The 27139-nt window shown below is 41.6% G+C and overlaps 1 protein-coding gene across 1 annotated transcript in view; it reads right to left on the bottom strand.

The window, feature by feature from the left end:
• Positions 1 to 27139, bottom strand: part of LOC117366418 (solute carrier organic anion transporter family member 1B3-like) — a 462552-nt gene that overhangs the window by 87677 nt on the left and 347736 nt on the right. Inside the window, exon 11 of the mRNA XM_033957759.1 lies at positions 12636 to 12700. Within this exon, the coding sequence (XP_033813650.1) occupies positions 12636 to 12700 (65 nt within the window). The remainder of the gene's footprint in view (positions 1 to 12635; positions 12701 to 27139) is intronic.

The following is a 27139-nucleotide window of genomic DNA, read 5'->3' as shown; positions in this document are numbered from 1 at the left end:
GGTGCCCAAACCCTCCTGCCCGAAGACGCACCCCCCCCTGACACTACCGACCGCCCCCCCGACATTACCGATCTCCTCCCCGACAATATCGATCGCTGGCAGGAGGGTGCCCAATCCCTCCTGCCCGAAGACGCACCCCCCTGGCGCTAACAACCCCAAACCTCCACTCCACCAAACCTGTTCTTACGGCGAGATGGGTCTTGCACGTCCAGCCGGCAAGCACGCCTCGTCGAAATGAGGTGGGCCCGCCCCTTCCCGGCCCATCCTGCCGAAGCCTAAGGCCTAATTGGCCCAGGCTCTAGAAGCCTGGACCAATCAGGCCTTAGGCATAGCGGGTCTGCCCATCCCCCACTTAATCTAAGGCTTGATTGGCCAATCAGACCTTACACTTAGTGGGGATGGGCGGACCCGCTATGCCTAAGGCCTGATTGGTCCAGGCTTCTAGAGCCTGGGCCAATCAGGCCTTAGGCTTCGGCGGGATGGGCCGGGAAGGGGCAGGCCCGCCTCATTTCGACGAGGCGTGCTTGCCGGCATGAACGTGCAAGACCCATATCTCGCCGTAACAACAGGTTTGGTGGAGTGGAGGTTTGGGGGTTGTTAGCACCAGGGAGGGGTGCATCTTCAGGCAGGAGGGATTGGGCACCCTCCTGCCAGCGATCGATATTGTCGGGGGGGGGGGAGATCGGTATATCGGGGGGGGGGGTCGGTAGTGTCGGGGGAGGGGGGGCGGTCGGTAGTGTCGGGAGGGTGCGTCTTCAGGTAGGAGGGATTGGGCACCCTCCTGCCAGCGATCAGACAGGCCGTGGCCCGCTATACTTTATAGCGGCAGAGAGATCCTTGCCGCAATAAGTATAGCGGCTGCGTCTACTTACAATGTAGACCAGCATTTTTGCTGGCCTACATTTTAAGCTTCTCCTCTACTAGGGAGACGCGTAGGGCTGCCTAGGTTCGCCTAAGGCCCTTAGACGAGCTTAGGCATCTTGCGGATCTCCCTAGGCTCCCGGAGGTGCCTTCAGGCCTGCCTGGGGAGCATTTATTTTTAAAAAACGTGCATCCCGATTGGCTGATTAGATAGCTGTAGGACGCCTACAGCTGCCTAAAATCGGGATGCACTTTGGAGAATCAGGGCCAGAGAGTCAAAGACGGACTTCTTGGCTCCCACGGAAACTGAGAACTGAGGAACGCGTCCTGTGCTGGGCAGGAAGGCACTCGCGCATGCGCGGTGTGGCTGACTTGAAACTTCTAGTTTCTACAAGCAATGTCTGTTTGGGAGGCTTCCGCATCAGGGCTCCGTCGATGATGTCACCATATGTGAGAATAGGCTGCCTGCTTGTCCTGGGATAAATATTAGTTCCTATATATTACCATTTCATTAAACTTTCAGAATTCATTCTACTAATGTTTAAAGTAATATTTTTGGTACATGCATTTCAATATGTAAACAAATGTTCTAGTTCATTTCACTTTATTTTATTTATTTACTTTAAAAAAATGAATTGCAAATCACTGTTTGCTGTGTAGAAGATTCTTTATAACATTTAATATACAAATATATAGGGCATTTAATGTTTGACTTAATCAAATATATTTCTTTAAGCAACTTATTAATTTAAAGAATTCCTCAAGTATAAGAAAAGTTTTATAATTTCTTATCAAATTAATAGTTTAAGGGTAATAGTATAATTACCATAAGGAATTTTAATTATTTATTTTAAGGATTAAATTTAATCTTGACATTTTAGGGCTCCTTTTATCAAGCCGCGCTAGCTGGGTTAGCGCACGTGACTTTTCATCACACGTTAACCCCCACGCTGGCCCAAAACTACCGCCCTGCTCAAGAGGAGGTGTAGCGGCTAGCGTATCCCCACGTTTAGCGCATGCTATTACGCGCATTAAACCACTAGCGCAGCTTGATAAAAGGAAGCCCTTAATCTTATTTTTTTATATCTTTTTTAAAATCATAGGTTTAAGATCTCATTGATGTAATTTTATTGATTTTTAAATAACCTTGGAATTTCCATAAGTATAAGGAATGTAATTTATCTTATTGTTATAATCCATATTTTAGTTATTCACCATTTAGTATTATTTTATATGTATTCAGACATCTATTAAATATTTTTTGGTATAATGGATAGATCAATATTATAGGGGGTTAATTTTAATTTTATAAAGGGAAGTAGTTATTTATATTGCCTGGGGGAGGGTTCTGGCTGCTAGTCTAAATATATGTCTTCAAGCAATCGTATGATATAGGGCAGGGGTGCCCAATACGTTGATCGTGATCGACCAGTAGCTCAGGAAGGCAACGTGAGTCGATCGCAGAGCCCATCCCGGGCTCTGTGATAGACTCGTGTTGCCGTCCTGATCTACGGGCCGATCAGCCTTCCTCTCCAGTGTTCTCCCTAGGGCCTTTTATCTGGGCGGTCCGCCCAGCTGTCATCTGCCGCTGCTGAACATTAAAACCCCCCCAAAAAACCGGCTTGGAGATTTCAGCCCGTAGCAAACTTATGCTCCGGGCTCTAACGTGTGCGTGCCGGCTTCTCTTCTCTTCCCTCCAAAACCGGAAGTTATGTCCGGGGGGGGGGAAGAAGGGAAGCTGGCACGCACATGTTGAGAGCCCTGAAGCAAGCATTCGCTATGGGCTAATGCAGGAGACAGGTTAGTGAAGCATTTGTTTTTCTTCCTGCTGGGTCCTGCCTACTTTCTGTTTCCGCGAAGGCAGGACCCGGCAGCATTTCCCCCAATAGGTTGATCACGATCTTGGGCTGATCAGCCTTCCTCTTCCCGACGGCAGATTTGACGTCGGGGAGAGGAATGCTGGTTGGCCGAAGCAGGGAGAGCTTGGGGCCTGTTATTGGTGGCGTTTGGGTCCTGATCCTCGATGGCAATGGCAATGGCAGTGGCTTGTGGGAGGGCAGGGAGAAAGAAAGAAAGAAAGAAGAAAAACAGAAAAAAAAGAAAGGGAGGCAGAGAGAAAGAAAGGGCAGGGAAGAGGAAGGAAAAGTTGGGGGAAGAAATGAGGTCTGGAGGAGAGGAAGCATACAGGCTAAAAGAAGGGGGAAAAGATTGTATGCACAGTCAGAAGAAGAAAGTGCAACCAGAGACTCATGAAATCACCAGACAAGGTAGGAAAATGATTTTATTTTAAATTTAGTGATCAAAATGTGTCTGAATTTATATCTGCTGTCTATATTTTACACTAAGGTCCCCTTTTACTAAACTGTAATAGAGGTTTTTAGCGCAGGGAGCCTATGAGTGTCGAGAGCACCGCTAGGCATTCAGCGCAGCTCCCTGCGCTAAAAACTGCTATCGTGGTTTAGTAAAAAGGGAGGGGGGTATATTTGTCCTATTTTTGTATGGTTGTTACTGAGGTGTAGTGCATAGAGTCATCTGCTTTGACCTCTTTGAAAAACCCTGGAATAGGAATGATAATTAACATTTTTCTATGTGTACAGTGTGCTTTGTGGTTTTTTTTAATTTTATTATTGGTAGATCATTTTGACTTGGTCATTTAAAAAGTAGCTCGCAAGCCCAAAAGTAGTTGGGCACCCCTGATATAGGGGATAGGGAATTGAGGCAGAACAGGGGATTTTTATTATGGGGTTTAGGATGTGTATTGATTAAAGGGTGTTTTGGGATAAAGGATTTTTTTTGGTATACTATTGTGGGTTTTCTTCTTTGAAATTTTGCAATGAAGTTTAATAATTTTTCTTAATGTCAATGGCCCTCAATCATCCTGTTAAGAGGAAAAAAATGCTCAATTTTTTAAAGCAGCAAGAGGTGGATATATATATGTTGGAAGAGATGATGAAAGTAAATGAAAATCTTTATTTCTGAAGGTTACAGAAATGTGTGAGCAATGGAACCCTCTACATCATATATATATATTATGTATATGATACAGGAAACTCATTTTGTCTGCTAGGGAATCGATGAAGTTGGAAGGGGGGTGGGTTTAAGCAGTTGTTTCTTTGCGCCAGCTATGGAAAAAGAAAGCGAGGGTAGCTATTTTAGTGCATAGGAAATGTTCAGCTGTATTTAATTTTATTTCTGCAGATCCTTCAGGAAGGTGGGTTCAGGTAAATATAACCTTGGGGAAACATTGCTCTGATGCTAGTTAATATCTATGCCCTAATTCAAATCAAGCAGAAATTTTTTTAAAAACTCTTCAACAGGTACTTCTGCCGCTGGCTGCCTCTAATCTAAACATTTTTCATCTGGAGAGGGGAGGTTTAGACAAGGTTGTCCGTTATCTCCTTGACATTGTACTAGAACCCTTGCTATTGGCTATTTAATAGGCAAAGGAGATTCAATGTATTCCTTATGCAGGTCGGGAATATAAAGTCTCTGCATATGCAGATGATATTTTGCTTCATTTTAGGAATCCTGAAACTTCCATCCTGCATTTAATCTGATTTAATTGACCGATTTGGGAAATTTTCTGGCTATAAAATAAATTGTAGTAAATCTGAGGTTCTTCCATTAAATGCACATTGTCCAAAAGGATTATTTGACATATTCCCTTTTATTTGGAAGGAAGAGGGTATAAAATATTTAGGTATTTGGATACAGAAAATGTTGGAAGAGATGATGAAAGTAAATGAAAAATCTTTATTTCTGAAGGTTACAGAAATGTGTGAGCAATGGAACCCTCTACATCTTTCTTGGTGGGGGAGAGTCCAAACTGTTAAGATGATGATTTTGCCTGTGGTTTGCTACCAAATGGGCATGTTACCAGTGTTTATTCAGGGGTCCTTTTACAAGAAATTAAATAGTATTCCTACTAAATTTATTTGGCTGGGTAAAGCTGCAAGAGTTGCTTTAGTATCTTTACAAAAATCAATTGCGGTGGGTGGTATAAATTTTCCCAATTTTTATAGGTACCATCAAGCCTATATAATGCGTCAGGGTATGTATTGGATCCTCCCTGAGCTCATGGAAAATCTTCCAGATTGGTTATAGTTTGGAATGGCAAACTCCTGTCTCCATTGAGATTGGGTCACATCTTGAGTATCAAGTTACCTAGGCTGTATAAGGACAATATAATTTTATTAAACACATGGCAGACATTAAAATTTATTAATAATTTAACACCTATTCTGATTCATAAATCCACATGTTGGTCCCTTTGGCTGAACTCCCAGATTCAAATTGTCAGGTTTAAGGTCATCTGGAAGCATTGGATGAAGACAGGCACACATACACTAGATGATGTTATTTCAAATGGGAAAATGCTTGTCTTTTCACGACTGCAACAAACATTTGGTATTGCGAAGTCTCAAGTATATAAGTGGTTGCAGTTGAAGCAGGCCATTCAGAAGAGGGTCCCCGATTGGCAAAATCTTAAAAAGCTTGCAGGTCCTATGTTTCCAGACAGATTTCCTGGGACATCAGGCCGCTCAGTGGTATAAATTAATATCTGAATAAGAAACCAAAGACTGGTCTTCGTGACATTTGGAGTACTGAGATAAAGCAGCAGATTTCTGCATCTCAATGGCCACAAATTTGGATTTGGAGGATGAGATGTACGGCGCCTGCATCTATGAGAAAAACATGGTTTTTCTTGTTATATAGAACTTTTTGGACCCTTGTTCGTTTATAGAAATTGGATAGTTTTTAAGTCTAATAGATTGCTAGCAATTGTCATCTCGATTTGGGACATTGGAACATTTATTGTTCTATTGTCCATTGATACTTAAATTTTGGAGATCCATTTGGGATCAAGTGAATAAATTATTGGAAAATTCAGTGGCATTGACGTACGATACCGTGCTATTTGGCACGTTAATGAGGGCCAAAAGCCAAATATCTGCCCTTAATAATAAACTTCTCTGTATTATGACAGGGGTTGCCATACAACTTATTTTGAGGAATTGGAAAAACTGGGATCGGTTAAATTGTACTTTCTGGTGGAAATCTCTATGCCACATTTTTAAAATGGAGCGTATGATGGCCATACAACAGGGACATTATAAGAAATTTATGGATGTTTGGGAGCCTTTGACAGAATTTTGTAAGGAGTGATTGTTGATTTTGCCCTTTGATAATATACGTCCAAGGTGGGTGGGAAGATACTTTTAATTAGAGAGCAATTGTAAAGGGGAGAATGATATATGTATTTCTCATAAATATTATTTGATAGAATTTAAGGGCTCCTGTTACGAAGGTGCACTAGTGTTTTTATTGCACGTACCGGATTAGAGCGTGCTAGCTGAAAATCTACTGCCTGCTCAAAAGGAGGTGGTAGCGGCTAGCACACGTGGCCATTTAGTGCGCGCTATTCCGCGTGTTAAGGCCCTAGCGTACCTTCGTTAAAGGAGCCCTAAATGATGTTAAAGTGTAAATGTCTGTAGAATATGTTGCACTTATTTTTGGCTTTAAAATGAATAAAAATATTTAACAAAAAAAACATGTTTTTTATACATTTTTTATTCTTCCTGCCCCTATTTTGTCCTTTCTGTATCGATTTAGTTTTATTTCTTTTCTTTTTTTTTCAGACTTCCATTAATCTTTATTTTCATTTTATGCTTTTGACATAATTATTAGTCAAAACAAAGAATAATACATTACCAGTTCCAACATTGAAATAACACAATAAGTCTATAATGAAAAATTTACATAAGAGAAACAAAAATAAAAAGAACTTCTTTTTTCTATCATAAAGGTAAAAGAATTAAACCTAAATATAAAATATACTGGATTGTAAAATTAGACCTCAATTAAAGGGGAAGAAAGCTATGCATTCGCTGAATTTTCTAATCAAACAGTACAAGGAAAATAAAAGATGGTAGCTGAGAGGGAACAAGAACCTTATTAAACTGAGCTAACTTGAAACAGAAATTCTCTCAAGAATACTAAGTTTGCTCTTTAGCAGAAATAAACTGTCAACTGCTGAGATTTAAAAAAAAACAAATCTATTCCCTTGATATATCATCACACATTTACAGCGGTATGTGAGTACGAACATTGCACCCAACTGCAAGGCCCTTGGTCTCAAAATAAGAAATTGTTTTCTTCTCTTTTGGGTTATTTGTGGATTTTGTTTTATTTCATGCTGTTTATTTAGTTTAATTATTTAAGTTCTTTCTGTCATATTTCTTCCCTCTAGAGCAGGGGTGCCCAATACGTCGATCGCGATCGACCGGTAGATCGGGAAGGCACGTGAGTCGATCGCGGAGCCCATCCCGGGCTCCGTGATAGACTTGTGATGCCGTCATGATCTACCGGGCCGATCAGCCTTCCTCTCCCCAATGTCAAAGACGACGACGACGACGGACATCCACTTTAGTCTGGTTTTTGTCATTTCGGTGGGGGGGGGAGGTTGGCGGCGGCAGCAGCAGCCTGAAAAAGAAATCATCCTGGCCGGGGTCAGTGTCATGCTCCGGAGCTTCTACCTCTTCCAGTAGCCTTCCTATCTGGCCCTCTCCCTTCTACCTGCATCCGGCCACACCCCCTGCTCCGCGGCTTTCTTCAGCAACTCGTCAGCACCAGTGATCGACACAAGCTTATGACGTCGGGGCCTACCCTCTGCGAGTCCTGCTTGTTTCAACTTCCTTTTTCCCACAAAGGCGGGACTCGCAGAGGGAAGGCCTCAATGTCGGCAGCCTGTCTTGATCATCGTTGCTGACGAGTTGCTGAAGAGGGCCGCAGGGCAGGGTGTGTGGCTGGATGCAGGTGGAAGGGAGAGGGCCAGATGCTGGACTCGTAGGTGAGGGAGGAGAAGAGAGAGAGAGAGAAAGAGAGAGGGAAGGGACAACAAAAGGAAATATTTTCATACTGGGCTGGGCCGGAGTGGAGGGTAGGTGGAAAGATTCTGGCTACAGGGTCCTGCAACAACAAAGGAAAAGGGGGGAAAGCTGAAAATGGAGATCAGTGACACAAAGAGAAAGGGTAAGCAGGACCTACTGAATAAGGATAGAGATACAGAGGGGACATGAAGAGGAGGTGAAATAGAGACATAAAAGTAATGCTGAAAATGGGGGGGGGGGAGATAAAGACATTGAAAGGCAATGGTGAACTCATGGGGTAAAGACAAGGACAGAGACAAATGAAGATTCTGAAAAAGTGGTGAGATAGGGATATAGGTGAGATGGACACAAATAAGGGTGATGCTGAAAAATAGGTGGAATGGTATATTCTGACTAGAACAGAAAGGAAATGCTGGATCAAGGAGAGAAGGGACTCAGGCTGGATGAATGGGGGTAGAAATGCCTGGTTGGCCCGGAACTTCCTTTCCTATGTCAGAATTGATGTCGGGGAGCGGATTGCGCGCGACGCTTCTGCAGGGAAGCTTGGGGCAGGCGGTTGGCTTGGGGGCTGTTCCCCGATGGTGGCGGCAGCAAACCGAGTGGCTTGGGAGAGGGCAGGGAGAAAGAAAGAAAGGGGGCAGGCAGGGAGACAGAAAGAAGGGGGAACAGGGAGAAAGAAAGAAAAAGTTGGGGGAGAGAATGAGGTCTGGAGGAGATGGAAACATTACAGGAGGCTGAAAGAAGGGAAGAAAGATTGGAATGCACAGTCAGAAGAAGAAAGTGCAACCAGAGACTCATGAAATCAACAAACTAACAAGGTAGGAAAAATGATTTTATTTTCAATTTAGTGATCAAAATGTGTCCATTTTGAGAATTTAAATCTGCTGTCTATATTTTGCACTATGGCTCCCTTTTACTAAACCGCAATAGCGTTTTTTAGCGCAGGGAGCCTATGAGCATCATGGGGCATTCAGCACAACTCCCTGTGCTAAAAACTGCTATCGCGGTTTAGTAAACAGGGAGGGGGTATATTTGTCTATTTTTGTATGGTTGTTACTGAGGTGACATTGCATAGAGTCATCTGCCGTGACCTCTTTGAAAAAACCCCGGAATATGAATGATAATTAACATTTTCTCTGCCTTTCAGTGTGCTTTGTGTTTGTTTTTTTTTTAATTTCATTGTTGGTAGATCATTTTGACTTGGTCATTTTAAAAGTAGCTCACAAGCCCAAAAAGTGTGGGTACCCCTGCTCTAGAGTTAATAGATTCACACATTTCTTCTTACTGTTTTTAATTTTTATCCAGTTATTCATCAGGTTTTCTTGCATTGATATATTACAGGTATGTATCTTTACCTAACACACGCTTCCCCAGCTTACAACTCTCTCTTATTTTCATTTTCTTGGTTTCTGGTCTCCACTGATTGCATATTCTATTTCACATACACATGGGTTATTTTATATATATATATATATATATATATGGATTTTTTTCCTCTACATTTCACTTGTCACCATTATTTCATCATTATGCCTACATTGATTTTTAATTTTATGCAAGTTCACGATCACAAATTTTGCACATGACTGATTCACATCCAGTATATGAATGCATCATATTGTTATTTCTCTATTTATATAGAGCATTCACACCATTATATCTTGGATCACACACAGCATCTATTTGACACCACTTTCTTGCTGTCACCATTATTATTCACTACTAATGAGAGGCTTACTCCAAATGAGAGAGGTCAAAATAACTTGAAAATGCAACGTGACCTACTCTCTATTCTCCAGACTCTTGTAGGGATTCGGACTCACTGAATCATTTAAACAAATATTTCTAGAGTGTTGCATACAGAGTGTTAAATCAGTAAATGGGAACTTGTGTGAAATATTTTATACTGCCAAAAAGCACTGGCATGCGTAGCAGACCCCACTCACATCATTTTAAAACCCTCTGTAAGCTAATCTAAAAAGCTATCGTTCATAAATTCCTTACTTTTTTTTCTTTTTAAACTATATTCTTGTTACAATAACTATCAGTCGCCCAAAACCCTGATGTCTAAATAATCTAGTATGAGAATTAAAGTACATTTAAAAGCGTCATTTAACCATGTACTTTAATTCTCATACTAGATTATTTAGACAACAGGGTTTTGGGCGATTGATAGTTATTCTAACAAGAATATAGTTTAAAAAGAAAAAGGGGAGCAGCTTACTGGACCGGAGTGGAGTTGTGGGGTGTCCCGTGCTGACCCCGGAGTGAACGGCGGCGGCGGCTTTTCCTTTCCTCCTGGCTGGCTGGCGGTGCATGCAGGCACTAGCAGAGACGGACCCCTGACGTCACCGGGTCCGTCTCCGATATTACTTAAAGCAGCCGCTGCTGTGGTTGCGGCCGCAGGGCGGTGGCCCCTTAGGAGCCACGTGGTAGACCGGGAGCCGGTAGTGGGAAATTCATATGGATTATTTTAGATCCGGATCAGATCCTGCTCCCTATTATTGGATCCAAGAAGTATATATTCCTTAACTGCTGCAGTGAGGACGGCGTTGAAGTTTTTCTCTTTTCATTCTTTTTCTTAATAATGCCAAAAAGACGAGGAAGGAACGCCGGAGGAGCCCTCCCGGCGACCCTTAACTCCAGTGGTTACTATTGATTGATTTTCTCCGACGCCTACAACGGGAACAAGAAGGGTCGGGTGCTAGCTCATTGGGGATACCCCCGGAGAGTAGTACGGTGGGCCTCCCCCTGAGCATGAAGTCACTCTTTAGCCCCGACGTTAGGACGCCACCCCTCCAAACCACGCCGCAAGCTACTAAGCTCTCCACGGGACCAGAATCCACCTGAGGAAGGTGGCTAGTTCTTTGTCCACAGAGGCTAGTATGGAGGGCTCGCTGTAATATGACAACGGGAACTTGCCGACCGGGACAACAACAGAGGTTGGAGGAATACAAGACCACACTGAGGGTAAAGCTAATTTCTGAACATTTAGATACTACACCATTACAACTTTTTTTCACCTACAAAACCTCCTACAGATCACACTCGAAGCATTATGGGACTTGGTAGTGAATTTGGGGAATTCCTTAAATCCTCAAAAAATAAAGTTTGGATAAAGAATTAAAAGAACAAAAGGAAGAAATAAAGTTTTAAAGCCAGGATATGTTACAATTTAAAACTGAGACACAAAATACAAATAAGGAGTTAATCTTACTGAAACAAAATCAAGATATGTTGGTTAAAGATAATATATTACTCAGGAAGAAGTTGGAAGTGCAGGAGAATAATGGTCGTATAAATAATTTGAGATTTATAAATTTTCCAGAATCCTGTCAACTTCTCCTAGAGAAATGGTGAAAAGATATTTTATGGAAATTTTGGAAATTCCTGAACAACTCCTTACCTCCTCTTACAAGAGTGTATTACCTACCTGCTAAAGCCCATATCCATAGAAGAAGGGAAAATTGAGGAAACCCCGGGAGAGGTCAATGGACATTTCGGCAATACTGGAACAATCAGATAGGGAACTGGCTGTTCCAGCTACTCTCTTGTTGTCTGTCGCTTTGGCTCCAGGACAAAGATTGGATATCTAAAACTTTTCTTCAAAAACAGATCCAAAGACTTCCTGGGGCAGCATATTCAGATTTTTCCTGATGTATCTAGAGAGACTCAGAAAAGAAGGAAAGAATTTTTAATTCTTAAGCCTGAGTGGACTCAAATAGGGGGTATTTTCTTTTTGAGATATCCATGTAAATGTGTAGTTAGATATTTATCATTTAAGTATATATTTACAGAGCCATCTCAGCTGATTAGCTTTATCTCAGTGAAACGTCTAGAAAAAGGAATAATAACAACATAACGTCTATTTAAGGTTAATTCCCTGCACTTTAGTCAGAAAAGGATTTTTTTTTTTTCTTATTTAACTAATTTGAATTATATTTGTTCTACTCTTAATTATGGATCTAATAATATTGAGGACTAGTGTGAGATCAGCTAGATTAGAAGTTCCTTGTAGTAATATTAATTTTGGAATGTTAATTTAATATGTTGTGTGATCTCACTTTACTGTACAAGATGTATATGCTTGGAAATTTTGTAAAAAATTCTATAAATAAATAATAAAAAAAAAAATAAAAAATAAAAAAAAAAAAAGGCTAAGGAATTTATGAACGATTGATTTTTAGATTAGCTTATAGAGGGTTTTAAAATGATGTGAGTGGGTAATGAAAAGTGCAAAACATTATATATACATTAATAATAATAGTAATACTTATAATCAATCAATTAACAATACAGAAAGAATAAACCTCCCCACCCTTCCAATGTTTTCAATCAAGGAATAAAATAAAACAAAAGAGATACTCTCTCCCCTCCAACCCTTCCCTGGATGTGTGTGCAAAACAACAGAAAAATAAAGAAAAGAGACAACTAAAACGAAGTAACAAAAGTCGTCAATGGACCCCAAATTAATCTGAATAACTTATTATGCCCCAACATGTCAGCGTTCGTTTTTTCATACTTGTATCATAAGCATAAATTCGTCCACCAAAAAGTAAAATTAAGGAGATCCCAAGTTTTCCAATTGCGAGTAATCATTTGCATGGCTATTCCGGTCATTGGTAAAAGTACCCTTTAGTGCTAATGAAGAAAAAGATGAGATTTTATAGAAGAGATCTGGAAATTGGAAATGTTATAAGTAGAGTAAGTTGGGGCTGGGACCCAATAAAACAGAAGCACTTATCAGGGAAGTAATTAACATGGGTTACCATTTGGTCCCATTTTATGCACCAAGACCCTGTGCTAAAATAACCCATCTTAACAGTAGCCCCCCCTTAATATGTAAAATGAAATATACATTTAAAATTGACTAATTTATCTTACCAAGGCTTCTCATCATCCATACTGATATACCAACTGCCAGTGATTTCAGTTCTTTATCAACATATCTAAGAAAAAGAAAAATATAGAAGCTGCAAAATATCTTCAAAATATAAGTTCACCCTTAAGGCAGCACTTCTGGAATTTTCTAACATGTAAACTGGGTAATCGCTCAAGCAAAATTACCCCCCCCCCCCAAGAAATATAGCACTCTTGAAAAAGATTTCCTTCTTTCTAGGACAAAAGGAATTGGTAGTGCCCTGTAATATACTCCCTCAAAGAAAATTCTCTGGCTGTTAAGAAAACAGAAAATTAAAATAATAAAAGAGACACCTCGTATGGGCCTAAGTTAAACGTTAGTGGCTTTCATGGCCCCGGGCAGGAAACTCATAGATGACAAGCACCAGGTTTAAATAAACCTAAATAAGTCCTGCTCCGTACATCATTTGGTCTCTGAAGTGAATATATATTTAAATAACCATTCAGTGAAAAACTTGGGGCTCCTTTTACAAAGCCGCGCTAGTGGATTAGCGTGCACTAATGCGCCTATACTGCACAAAAATCTACCGCCTGCTCAAAAGTTCATAAGAAAATCCCAAAATATCCCAATTTATCAAATCCTTTTCATTCAACTTATCTGGATCGGATATAAATGTCTCGACTCGACAGAAGCTCCGTTTCGCTAACTTCTTCAGGAGATGAAACATGCAGTTAAGTCCCAGTCTGAGAAATACTATCTCAGGAAAGTTTCTTAAATACAGACTCCAACCTCTGGCAAAATAAACACCCAAGTTTGGTATGTTTCAGCTCCTGAAGAAGCTTAGCGAAATGGAGCTCTGTCGAGCTGAGACATTTATCCGATCCAGATAATGTTGAATTGAAAGGATTTGATGAATTGCGATTTGTAATGATTACGTGTTGGGATTATTTTAATGAACTTTTCCACGAACTTTGAATGAAATATTTTCCCTGCAAGACAAGTTTATCGAATGGATTATATGAATTGTGATTTGTATTTTTAAACGTTGGGATGTACACTTGAAATCATTTATTTATTTATTTATTTATGAACTTTGAATGGAATCTTTTGCACTTTAGATTTATGAATTGCCAATGAAATTTTTGCCCTAATTTTTTGTACTTTACCACTTTGCACTTTTGATTATTTGGATAGTATTTTAAGGGTGGGGCTTTTTTTATCCGTTTTCTTGCGCCTCTATCTGCCTCGCTAAGTTTTTCACTGAGTGGTTATTTAAATATATATTCACTTCAGAGACCAAATGATGTATGGGGCAGGACTTATTTAGGTTTTTTTAAACCTGGTGCTTGTCATCTATGAGTTTCCTGCCCGGGGCCATGAAAGCCACTAATGTTTAACTTAGGCGCGTACTGAGGTGTCTTATTATTTTAATTTTCTGTTTTTCTTAACAGCCAGTGAATTTTCTTTGAAGGGTATATACAGGGCACTACCAATTCCTTTTGTCCTATTGGATTATATTTTTGGTAGGTTTTTTTTAATAGAGTTTTTGGATTGCCTTCTTCTTTCTAGGGCCAAGCATTGCTGGGTAACATCAGAGCCATCCCAGCAATGCACATATATCAAAATTACCTATGTCTTATTTTCTGACATTGTATAACAACTGCCACACTTTTTATCAGTTCTTCAAAATAACACAATAACCAATTATTACATAGCACCTGGTTGGTTTGCACTGGTACAAAAAAAAAAAATCACTGTTCTGTTTTAAGGATCTTCAGATTGCTGCGAGTGTAATAAGTGTAATGTAACACCTAACGGCTGCAATCCTCATTAGTATCCAACATCACAGTGTTTAAGATTTTAATTCATTTACTTTTTTCTTTTCTTTTTTAGCCTTTATAAAACTATTACTTTAAAGTGCTTAGTGCAAAATACAAAAAATGAACTTAGCTTAATTACAATGCTCCAGCATTGACTCATTCCCTTCTTTCTCTCTGACGCATTTCGACAGCATTATTGACAGCATTAAGTTGGGTTGGGAGGGAGGAAATACTGAACAGATGCTGAATATTAAAGAACTCAGAGGGATGTTCTGTTTAAATTCTATGAAACCTAATGGGCTTAACGATACTAAAGATTGGATGACATTGGCTGATTGACAGTTGTTAAGAGTGTTAGGAGGTTCCTTTAATGGGGTAAAAAGCAGGGATAGGCCAATTGGGTGATGATGTCACTGGGAAGTTACTAATATTGCTGGAAGATGCCGTGGCCATGTTTTAGCCCTGGCGATGTTAGTTTTTGAACAGCATTGAAGCTAAAAGTTCCTTCAGTATATGCAAGTGTTAAAAGACCTCTTTTGTTAACATAGAAGGACTCATTTTGAATTGTGAGGTTGTTCCGCCACTAATTTCTGACAAGTGGGATGATCAGTGACACTCAGAAAAGCACACAGACAATATAAAGCATAAACAATAACACTTTATTATACACATATAAGAATTAAATATAAATTATCATCACCTTGACCCCAGACCATCCTCACCATTGGGAATCCCTGCAATAGATAGATGGATAGACCAAAGGACTGTCCCGTGAGACGTGGCCAAACGTCATGGATTCTGCTGTCAGGGTCAGAATCCCGGTCTTATATAGGATGCACACTGCGGAGTTCATAGTAGTCCTCCTCTTTTGTTCTGTGTTTTGACAACACCCAGGTCAGGATGTCAGAAGGAAGTGTTTGCAGTTCACTCTCCCTTTGATGTGGTTTTGTCAACATTCAGGTCAAAAAGGTCAAGATAGCAAATACTTGTCACCGTCCCTTTCTTTTTTGATGTAGTTTCCCATCTATCTTTACTGATGTTATTTGAGCGGCAAGGAGGTCAAAGAGGTCAGGATCTCAAATAAGCAAGGAGGTGTTGCAGTTTATTGTCTCTTTGATGCTATCCAGTTGTCACTCAAATAAAGGAAGTCAGGATAGGTGTTGCACTGTCTCTTTGATGCTATCAAGAAGGTGTTACAGAGGCCATCTGTCTTTACTATCCTTTTGGTGTGGTCAAGGTAACACTCAGGACAAAGAGGTCAGATAAGCAGACTTGAGGAGACACATCAGTAATATTCTGAACATATCAGTAAGTAATATGCTGAACATGTCAGTAATATGCTGAGGTATAACAGAGGTTATAATTTATTTTTATTCCATTCTTTAGTGCCTTCCCCAACCTTGAAAAAGTATTCAAAATGCGTCGGAGAGAAAGAGGGGGGACAAGTCAATGCTGGAGCATTATGATTAAGCTAAGTTCATTTTATGCACTTTGCACTAAGCACTTTAAAGTAATAGTTTTATAAAGGCTAAAAAAGAAAAGAGAAAAAAAAAAAGTAAATTAATTAAAATCTTAAACACATCATATTTTTCCCACCCGCTCTCACCTTCTGTTGAAATCCATGAGACAACGTTGGCAATGGCTCTGTAAATGCATGCATCTGCCTTTTACCTCGATGGTTTTATTGCCTTTATGGGGAAATCATGATTTGGATCCTGATGCTTCCAAGATTTATTTGCAGAAATGGCATGATCATGGTTTATGCTATGTGCGGGACCTGGTGACCAAGCAGGGGCTTCCTCTTTCATTTCAGGATCTTCAAACCAGTGGCGTACCTAGGGTATGTGGCACCCGGGGCCCATCATTTTTTGACCCCCCCCCATGTAAAAAATATTTTTTGTAATAACCATGAAACGGAATAAATGGTCATAATAGAAACAGGCAGTGAAAATTTTCTTATATTTAACCTCATATATGTAACCATTATTCCAAACATATCATAACATAACATAAATTATGTCTGAATTGTCATGATGTCAGAAGTACATATGGAGTAGTTGCAGGTGATCCTTGGAACAGTTCTGATTGTGTTAGTTAAGTTTTATGTGTTTTTTGAATAGAAGGGTTTTTATTTCTTTTTTGAAGGTTTTGTAGTCTGTGGTCGAGGTCAATAGGTTGTGGAGTGGGGGTCGAGTGTTGCAATTCGAATGACTAGGAGGTTGTCGAACTGTGTTTTTGACGTTTTTGGTTGGAGGGTGTGTAAATGGTGCATGAGTTCTCCTATGTCTGGTTGAGGTGGATTGAATTATTTAGCTGAAGAAATTAGTTACCCCCCATTCCACACACATTAATTCTCTTCCATTTTTGTTCCCATTATAAAAAACACTGATAAGTTCCCAGAAAAAAAATACATTAAAATAAGAAGTGGAAACAAAGGCCCCTACAGATGAGAACATAACATAAGAATAGCCTAACTGGGTCAGACCAATGGTCCATCATGCCCAGTAACCCATTCTCATGGTAGCCAATCCAGGTCACTAGTACCTGGCCAAAACCCAAAGAGTAGCAACATTCCATGCTACCAATCCAGGGCAAGCAGATGCTTCCCCCATGTCGTAATAACAGACTATGGACTTTTCCTCCAGGTACTTGGAAGACAAAGGGATTGAGGGGTACAGATAAGAGTAGAGGTAGATTATAGGGATGGGATTAGAGGTAAGTTATAAAATTAATCAGGGATCACTGTTCAGGCACTAGGCCTGATGGGCTGCCGCGGGAGCGGACCGCTGAGCAAGATGGACCGCTGGTCTGACTCAGCGGGGGCAACTTCTTATGCTCTTATGTTCTTTCTTAAAACCAGCTATGTTATCTGCTTTTACCATAACTTCTGGCCACTTCATTTTTAAGCTGAGATCTTTCCTTCCAAACAGAGACCTTGCTAGATGTCAAATACAGCACAAGGTAACTTCACATGGACTTAGCTGTGCAGGAAATGTGAATCTCCTCATACACCCACCATATAGTGCAAAAATGTGCAAAGGTCTGTTTTTTTTCTTTCGATCACTACATAGCCTAATGCCACACAAGCAGCGCTGTTACAAACATATTCTGAAGGTCAATGCTAAGGTTAACAAAGTTTCCTTCCTTCAACCACAAGGAGATACTGACAAACCACTGGAAGAGATCCCAAAACAACTACCCATGAACAACACCCAAAGACCCACTCAGTGTGTGAACCAGCTGAGTGGAGTGGACTAATTGGGGGGTGGAAATGGACCCGGAGTTTGCTCAGCAGAATTTCCCAGACCACCTCTTCCTCTCAACACATTGACACGCTGTCACCACCACTAGGAACACCTCACCGGATAGGCCAGCAATGCTTATAAACTTTATAAAACACATTATTATATTTTCTTATAAAGCACATATTTTAACTGAACTCTGACATCCTCAGCCTTGCCATTCACAAAAATAGGAAGAAAAGTTCCCATTTCCCCCGGCCGATATTGTAACATTCAAAAACTTTTTAAAAACTTATTTATTTAAGGATGCTTTTAACCTCTAGAATTTTTTTTATCTGCTTAATTAATGCTTACGAAGTGTGCTTTGATAAACTTTTACCCTACCTTTTGTTTTATCCTTTTTACTTACCATACCCTATATTGTAACTTTACCCGCTCTCCTTTTTCTCATGTTAGTCATAATAGGAATTTATTGTTACTACGTTAAGTTTCTTTACTGTATTTTATTATAATATGTACATCGCCTAGAAATTGAAATAGGCGATTTATCAAAAGCAAAAATAAACTTGAAACTTGAAACTATACAATATTTTTCTTCTGCAGACCCTTCAAAAGTCTGACCAAATCCTCATTTCACTTGCATTATAAAGTACTGAGGATGCCATCTCTCCCCAATCCCAGGTCCTAAAGTCTGAGACAGTAGCGCAAACTGCCCGATTTAGGAAGAAAAATTTCGATGCAGCCTATTTAACTGGTTTTTCAATTCGATTCGATTTTCCTGCCCAATTGGGTGTTTTTTTCAAACATCCTGGTGGGTTTATTTTATAGCTTTTTCACCCCCTTTGGCTTCTCCTAACCACACTGGTGCTATGGTGTAAACCAGTGGTTCCCAACTTTGTCCTGGAGGACACCAGTCCAATCAGGTTTTCAGGATAGCTCTAATGAATATGCATGGAGCAGATTTGCATGCCTCTCACTTCCATTATATGCAAATCTCTCTCATGCATATTCATTAGGGCTAGCCTCAAAACCAGATTGGCCTGGTGGTCCTCCAGGACAAGGTTGGGAACCAGTGGTGTAAACAAAATAAAGAAACAAAAAGGACTTTTCCTCTCTCTGTTAAATCCTAGCTCACGTTTGCGTTCTAACACCAGCTCTGGCAGGATACACTTTTCAAATCTGACATATTGTAATCACAAAACAGAAAATAAAATTATTTTTTCTACCTTTTGTTGTCTGGTCAATATTCAAATCTTGTTGGTCCCAGGCTCTGGTTGTCTTGCTTGCCATGGTCTCCTTCTTTCTTCTTTCTCCGTGCTAACCATCAATCTGCCATCTCTGTCCTCCACTTCCATTTACCTTCCCTCCCCCGGAAGTCTGGCATCTTTCCTTTTTTTTCATCTCCATCCACAGATTCACCTTTTCTCAACTACCCTTTCATCCAAGATCTCTCCCTCCTTCCCCACCATCCCAGGGACCACCATCTCTCCCTTTCTCTTCCCAACTATCCTCCTATCCAGTATCTCTATCCCCCCTCCACACCATCCCTTGTGTCCAACTTCTCTCCCTTTCTGTTCCTTCCCTCCCTAAATCCCATTACCCACTCCTCTGTTTTTAGACCCATTATTTCTTCCTCTAAAGTCCGGCATATGCACGTATCTTTGAACCCCCCCTTCCCTCCCTCCCTCCCTCCGTGTACTTCTACACCAGGACCCTCTCCCCTGGAGGTCTGTCCCCCCCGAAGGCCTGTCCCCCCCAAAGAACTGCACCTCCCCCCGAAGGTCTGTCCTTCCTGAAGGCCTGTACCCCCCTGAAGGCCTGCACCCCCCCTGAAGGCCTGCATCCCCTGAAGGATTGTCCCCCCTGAAGGCCTGCACCCACCCTGAAGGCCTACACCCCACCCCTGAAGGCCTCAACCCCCCCGAAGGACTGCACCTCCCCCCCCAAAGGTCTGTCCCCCTGAAGGACTGCACCTCCCCCCTGAAGGCCTGTCTACCCCTGAATCCCTGAAGGCCTGCACCCCCCTGAAGGACTCTCCCCCCTCCCCCTCCACCTCCCCTTGGGAAGGCCTGCGTGTTCCCCTCTGGCCTCCCTTTACCCGATTCCTCTTCAAAGCAACCTGCAGAAAGGATCGCGGGTACTTCAGCGATCCTTGCAGGTTGCCATAGACGTCAGAGGAGGGCGGGACCGCGACAGAGGGACAACTCGGGAGGCCTATGGCAACCTGCAAGGATCGCTGAAGTACCCACGATCCTTTCTGCAGGTTGCTTTGAAGAGGAATTGCAAAGGAGGCGAAAGCCTTGGGGTCGGGCCATGAGAAGGGAAGTTCCCAGGCCATGACTCCAAGGCCGGGAGCACCCCCTCAAGGCTTGCACCCGGGGTGGACGGTCCACCCCTTGGTACGCCACTGCTTCAAACTCAAGGCTCATTGCAGGTGAGGGATTGGTTTTCCTATTGTCAAGTCTCCCATTATCTCCGCTCCCTGGATCACAACACGTTAAATGAAGATATGACAGATATGGTAAAGGAAACTTTGACTTTATCTTGTCAACAACGGACCAGCCTCTCCTTTCATCAAATCAGTCTGGGCAGTTTTAGTGCTTCCTGGGACTATGATGCAGTAGCAGCAGTATGGAATCAGGATCTGGTCTCTCATGAACAGCTAACTGGAGATGGTTTGCGTCTTCTTATGAAACAGCTTTCAAGATTGGCCTGCTCTATAGTTTTACAAGAACAGCATTACAAATTCCTACTGCGCCTTTATATCTCTCCTTACAAAGCTTACCTGGCAGGGTAAAACTGATATGTGGAGAGAAGAATGCAACTGCGCCACTCCAAAGTGCAGTAGGTAGTTGTAAATATCAAATACAAACGTGAGATTCTGTTTCGCTTGTGTGTCTTCAGGTGTTAAAGCACAAAACTGCACATCTCAAGGTACTGCTCGCACTAAGAGAAATAAGCTAAAGCCACCTAAAATACTTACAAGGCTTACAGGACTCAATGAAGGAATGCCTTCCACTATATGGAATAATTCAGACCAACTAGAGCAACTGTTCCCAACGTAAAGATCCAGCGTTGCTCCTTCTAACATAATATACATCATACGTCACCACGTTAAGCTGTCACTTGACCTTGCTCAAGCACAGTATATTCAAACGCCGAAAAAACATGATGCATTTGAATACAGTGCTTGACCAGTGGTTCCATCACTTTCTTTGCTGAAATACAGTGAGGATGCTCAGTGAGGCAAATCTTCAGTTGTCGGGACATCTGTCCCACATAATAAAGTCCACACGGGCATATTAATAGGTATATAACATTTTCAGAACTGCATGATGTTTTTGCTTTCAACTTAAAGGTCTTGCTGGTGTGAGGATCAAAAAAACTATCACCCTTCTTCATCATAGGACAAGCCATACAATGTCCACAGTTAAAATGATCAAACCGAGATTCTTCTTGACCATCTGCCCCTAAAGTACGTATAACTGGTGGTCTCTAAGGTTCCAGTTCCTACTATATGAGAACATACATTTCAGATTAGTGAATGCAGGATGGGCTGTGAGAATATTAAGATGTCGTAATATTCACCAAAGCTAGAGTATGTTCATTATACTTTAATACACAAATGAGCAAATGCATATCCCCCTTCTGCTCTTTATACTGTAGCAAATAATTCTTGTGATTCCATCTTGCTGTTATAGCAGCCTTAGATACAATCTTCTTAATCTAGACTTCAAATCAGTTGCACACTTCTCATAAACAGACTTATCTGAGCAAAGGTGGAGGTATCTCAAAAACTGACCAAACAGAAGTCCCATTTTGGAATGATGTGGATGCATACTGGAACAATGTAATAAGGTATTGCGGTCAGTAGGTTTATTGTACACAGATGTTTTAAAGCCATCTTCATAAATCTGAATCAAAATATCCAAAAATGATATATGAGAAGTACTATACTTGAGTTCAAATTTAATAGAAACATGACAATGATTCAGATGTTCAACAAAATGTTCTAGATCAGGGGTGCCCACACTTTTTGGGCTTGCAAGCTACTTTTAAAATGACCAAGTCAAAATGATCTACCAACATAAAATTTTTAAAAAACACAAAGCACACTGTACGCTGAGAAAATGTTAATTATCATTTCTATTCCGGGGTTTTTTCAAAGAGGTCAAGGCAGATGACTCTATGCACTGTCACCTCAGTAACAATCATACAAAAATAGACAAATATACCCCCTCCCTTTTTACTAAACCACAATAGCAGTTTTTAGTGCAGAGAGCTGCGCTGAATGCCCAGCACTGCTCTCGACGCTCATAGGCTCCCTGCGCTAAAAAATGCTATTGCGGTTTAGTAAAAGGGAGCCATAGTTCAAAATATAGACAGCAGATATAAATTCAGATACAGTTTGATCACTAAATTGAAAATAAAATAATTTTTCCTACCTTTGTTGGCTGGTGATTTCATGAGTCTCTGGTTGCACTTTCTTCTTCTGACTGTGCATCCAATCTTTCTTCCCTTCTTTCAGCCTGAATGCTTCCTCTCCTCCAGACCTCATTCCCTCCCCCAACCTTTTCTTCCTCTCTCCCTGCCCTTTCTTTCTCCCTGCCTCCCTTTCTTTTTTTTCTCTCTTCATTCCCCCTTTCTTTCTTTCTCTTTCCCTTCTTTCCTTCTGTCTCCCTGCCTGCCCTCTTCCAAGCCACTGCCCCTGCCATCGGGGAACAGGCCCCAAAGCCACCGCTACCCCAAGCTCTCCCTGCTTCCCTGCATCGGGCCGACCAGCATTCCTCTCCCCAATGTCAATTCTGCCGTCGGAGAGGAAGTTCTGGCCCAGCCAGGCAGCGATTGGCTGGCCCGAACTTCCTCTCCGAAGGCAGAATTGACGTCGTGGAGAGGAAGGCTGATCAGCCCGGTATATCACCAAGGCAAAGTGAGTCTATCACGGAGCCCAGGATGGGCTCCACGATCGACTCACTTTGCCTTGGCGATCTACCAGTCGATTGCGATCGACCTATTGGGCACCCCTGTTCTAGATACACAAGAAAAAAATATCGTCAATATATTGCCACCAGCCTTGTACCTTGCAAAACCCAGGAGATGGATAAATCCAATGTTCCTCACAGTAAGACATAAAGAGATTAACAATAGAGGGGGGAGAGGGGGGGGGCAAATGACACCCCCATTGCAACTCCCTTTTCTTGTATAAACAAACTGATTCTTGAACAAAAAATAATTTTTAGTAACTACCAGAGAGGTAAGTGATATACTGGTAAGTCCTGTGAGCCTTGTATATATTTTAGGTGGCTTTAGCTTGTTTCTGTTAGTGCGAGCAGTACCTTGAGGTGTGTACTTTTGTGCTTTAACCCCTGAAGACGCGCAAGCGAAATGGGGTCTCCCGTTGGGATTTACAACTACCTACTGTGCTTTGGAGTGGCACAGTGGTTATACTCATGTGGAATTGATATCAAGAACTGAAGTAGGATTCTGCCTTTTCATGTGGACTTTTTTGCCAAGAATATAAGAACATAAGAACATAAGCAATGCCTCTGCCGGGTCAGACCAGAGGTCCATCGTGCCCGGCAGTCCACTTCCGCGGCGGCCCTCCAGGCCCATGACCTGAAAGTGTTCCCTACCTAACCTAAAATGTCCATACCCTATTTGCTCAGTGTCCTGTAAGGTAAACCTCTATCTGTACCCTGTTATTCCCTTCGCTTCCAGGAAGTCATCCAGCCCCTTTTTGAACCCCAGAATTGTACTCTGGCTTATCACCTCTCCGGGAAGCGCGTTCCAAGTGTCTACCACCCGCTGAGTGAAGAAGAACTTCCTTGCATTCATTATGAATCTGTCTCCTCTCAGTTTTTCTGAGTGACCTCTTGTTTTAGTTGTCCCTGCTAATCTAAAGAATCTGCCCCTCTCCACCTTCTCTATGCCTTTCATGATTTTATAAGTCTGTATCATGTTCATCTTCTGAGATAAGTACTTTTTTCTTGGACTTTGATGATTTCTTACACTACACCTATAGGATTGCTATTTTTTGATGGTTATTTTCTTCAGTTTTTGCTTCTCCATGTTGTATTGACATCTCTAAGGAGTGTTTTTCCACATTGAACTAGAGAAGGACATGGGGAAAAAATTTATCCCCATCACTGCCCTGTCACCGCCCCAACCCCGTGACACAATTTCCATAAATTTATAAAACTTGGCTCTATAACCATCGACTCCTGGGGCTTTCAAAGTAGAACTTTGAGCGATAGCAAGTTCCACCTCCCCAGCCTCAATAGGCGCATTCAACCGGGCAAGCTGCTCCCCAGTAAGACAGGGGAGATCGAGGCCATCTAAATATAGGTCCACAGGGAACCCCAAATCCGGAGGTGGAGCATAAAGGTTTACATAGAAATGACATATAACATCACAAATGTCAGTATCACTAGTAACCCGGCCGGATTCGCCAATACGAAGTTGCAAAATCTTCTTATGACTCTCCCTCTTACGAATTGGGCCAAAAGGTTCTCCCCCTTATTGCTATGAACATACAAGCGGAATTTGTAATATGCAAGAGACTTAGAAGCCTGTTGATGTAAAATCTCATTGATAGCCATTTGCAAAGAGATTAAATTCTGTTTGTGAACTGGGGTGGGATGAAGATCAAAGGCACATTGAGCTCTCGCCAATTGTACAAACAAATAAAACAACTCCCTATCTAGTGCATTCCAAACCCTACTAACAGCTAATAATAGCTCCCCGAAGGACCGCCTTCGCCGTTTCCTAATACAAAACCGGATTCTCCACATGTTGGTTATTATAGCATGATAGTCGTTCCACTCCATCACAAGATATGGCAAAAAGTTAGGATCATCCCAAAGCCATAGAGGATAAGCCCAGTACCCTGGCAGATGAAGCCCCACTCCCGAGCTCCATTCCATCAACACCCAGGCATGATTTAAGATTGCATAAGGCCTAATCTCCGCCTGTTGTATTTTGGAAAAGAGAGAGCGAGAAAGCAACAGATAGTCAATACGAGACTGAGTAGAGTGAGCACGAGAGAGATGGGTATAATCCCTCTCTCCTGGGTGGAGGAGCTGCCAAACACCCAAAAGATCCAAAAGTTGATACAACTGGGGGAGACCCTTAGCCTTAGGTGCAACACTACTAAAGGAAGGATGAGATTTATCCAAGGAAGAGTCCCAGGTGACATTGAAATCACCCCCCCAAATTATCTGAAGAAGAGCACGCGACAAAAGTAAAGTCTTCAAGTGAGTATAAAAAGCTTTATCATAGGTATTGGGAGCACAAATACACCCAACCAACTCGTAGTGCCCGCAATCACCACCGTACAAAAAGCATAATGGCCGCCCACATCAATGGCTACTGGAGTAATCTGGGTGGCCACTCGCTGTTCCAATTTCCAGATCATTTATAAATAAGTTAAATAGCACTGCTCCCTGTACAGACCCTTGCGGCACTCCACTGTTTATTCTCCTCCATTGAGAAAAAATGACCATTTAACCCTACCCTCTGTTTTCTATCCGATAACCAATTCCTAATCCACAACTGAACTTTGCCATCTACCCATGACACTTTAATTTTCTCAGGAGCCTCTCGTGAGGAACTTTATCAAAAGCTTTCTGAAAATCTAGTTACACTACATCAACCGGCTCACCTTTATCCACATGTTTATTCACACTTTCAAAGAAGTCAAGCAAATAGGTGAGGCAAGATCTCCCTCAGCTGAACCCATGCTGACTCCGTCTCATTAATTAATGGTTGTCTACATGTTCCACAATTTTATTTTTTATAATTGTTGCTACTATTTTGCCTGGCACTAAAGTGAGGCTTACCGGTCTGTAATTTCCCAGATCTCCCCTGGAGTTTTTTAAAAATCGGCGTAACATTGGCCACCCTCCAATTTTCAGGTACTACAGACAATTTTAGCGACAGGTAACAGATCATTAACAGCAGGTCAGCAATTTCATGTTTGAATTCTTTTAGTACCCTGGGATGTGTACCATCTGGTTCTGGTGATTTATCACTTTTTAACAAGTTGATTTGGCTTAGTACATCTTCCAGATTCACTGAGATTTCTCTCAGTTCCTCCACATCATCACCCTTGAAAACCATTTCCAGTTCAGGTAGATCTCTTACTTCTTCTTCCATAAAGCAAAGAATTCCATGAAGCAAAGAATTCATTCAGTCTTTCCACTATGGTCTTATTTATCCTCCCTGAGCGTCCCTTTTGCTCCTTGATCATTCAACGGTCCCACAGATTCCCTCACAGGTTATCTGCTTCTGATGTACCTAAAAAAATTGCTATGAGATTTTGCCTCTTTTGCAAGTTTCTATTCATATTCTTTCTTAGCTGTCTTTATCAATGCTTTGCATCTAACTTCCCAGTGTGTTTCTTATTTTCTTCATTCGGATCCTTTTTCCATTCTTTAAAGGATGTTTTTTTGGCTCTAATAGCCTCTTTCATTTCACCTTTTAACCACGCCAGCTCTCGTTTCCTCTTCTTTCCACCTTTGCTGATATGTGGAATACATCTGGTCTGGACTTCCACAATGGTATTTTAAAATAACATCCATACCTGGTTTACAGTCCTAACCTTTGCAACTGATCTTTTTAACTTCTTTTTAACCATTTTCCTCATTTTATCATATGCACCCTTTCAAAAATTAAACGTCCCTATAGGAGATATCTTTTGCAACGTTACTCCCGGTAATCCTGCCAATCCAATCTCATCAGCTTCTTTGACTGGGTAACAAAACAGCTAGACTTGGGAGAATCTGTGGACGTCGTATACTTAGATTTCAGCAAAGCTTTCGATAGTGTCCCGCATCGCAGGCTGTTGAGCAAGATGAAATCAATGGGGCTGGGAGAAACACTAACCACATGGGTCAATGGCTGAGTGGCAGACTTCAGAGGGTGGTAGTTAAAGGTACCCTCTCTAAAACATCGGAGGTGACCAGTGGAGAACCGCAGGGCTCACTCTTGGGCCTGCTCCTTTTCAACATATTCATAGGGGAACTAACTCAGGGGCTTCAAGGTAAGATAACGTTATTCGCTGACACCGCCAAACTAGGCAATAGAGACAGCAATTCACCTGATAGTATGACACAGGACCTACATTTGTTGGAGCTTTGGTCCTCGACCTGGCAGCTGGGCTTCAATGCTAAGAAATGCAAGATCAAGCACCTCGGAAGCAGAAATCCATGCAGAACTTACACCTTGAATGGTGAGACCTTAGCTAGAACTTCAAGAGAACGAGACTTGGGAGTGATCGTCAGCGCAGACATGAAAACTGATGATCATGTGAAGAAGGCTTCATCTAAGGCAAGACAGTTGTTAGGTTGCATCCGCAGGAGTTTCGTCAGCCGGAAGCCTGAAGTCATAATGCCATTATACAGAACCATGGTGAGACCTCATTTGGAATACTGTGTGCAATTCTGGAGGCCACACTACTGAAAAGAT

The sequence above is a fragment of the Geotrypetes seraphini genome, chromosome 9, assembly GCF_902459505.1.
Source record: "Geotrypetes seraphini chromosome 9, aGeoSer1.1, whole genome shotgun sequence".
NCBI classification, from domain to species: Eukaryota; Metazoa; Chordata; class Amphibia; order Gymnophiona; family Dermophiidae; genus Geotrypetes; species Geotrypetes seraphini.
Note: the sequence above shows the minus strand (reverse complement) of the source record. Positions and strands in the feature narration are given on the sequence as shown.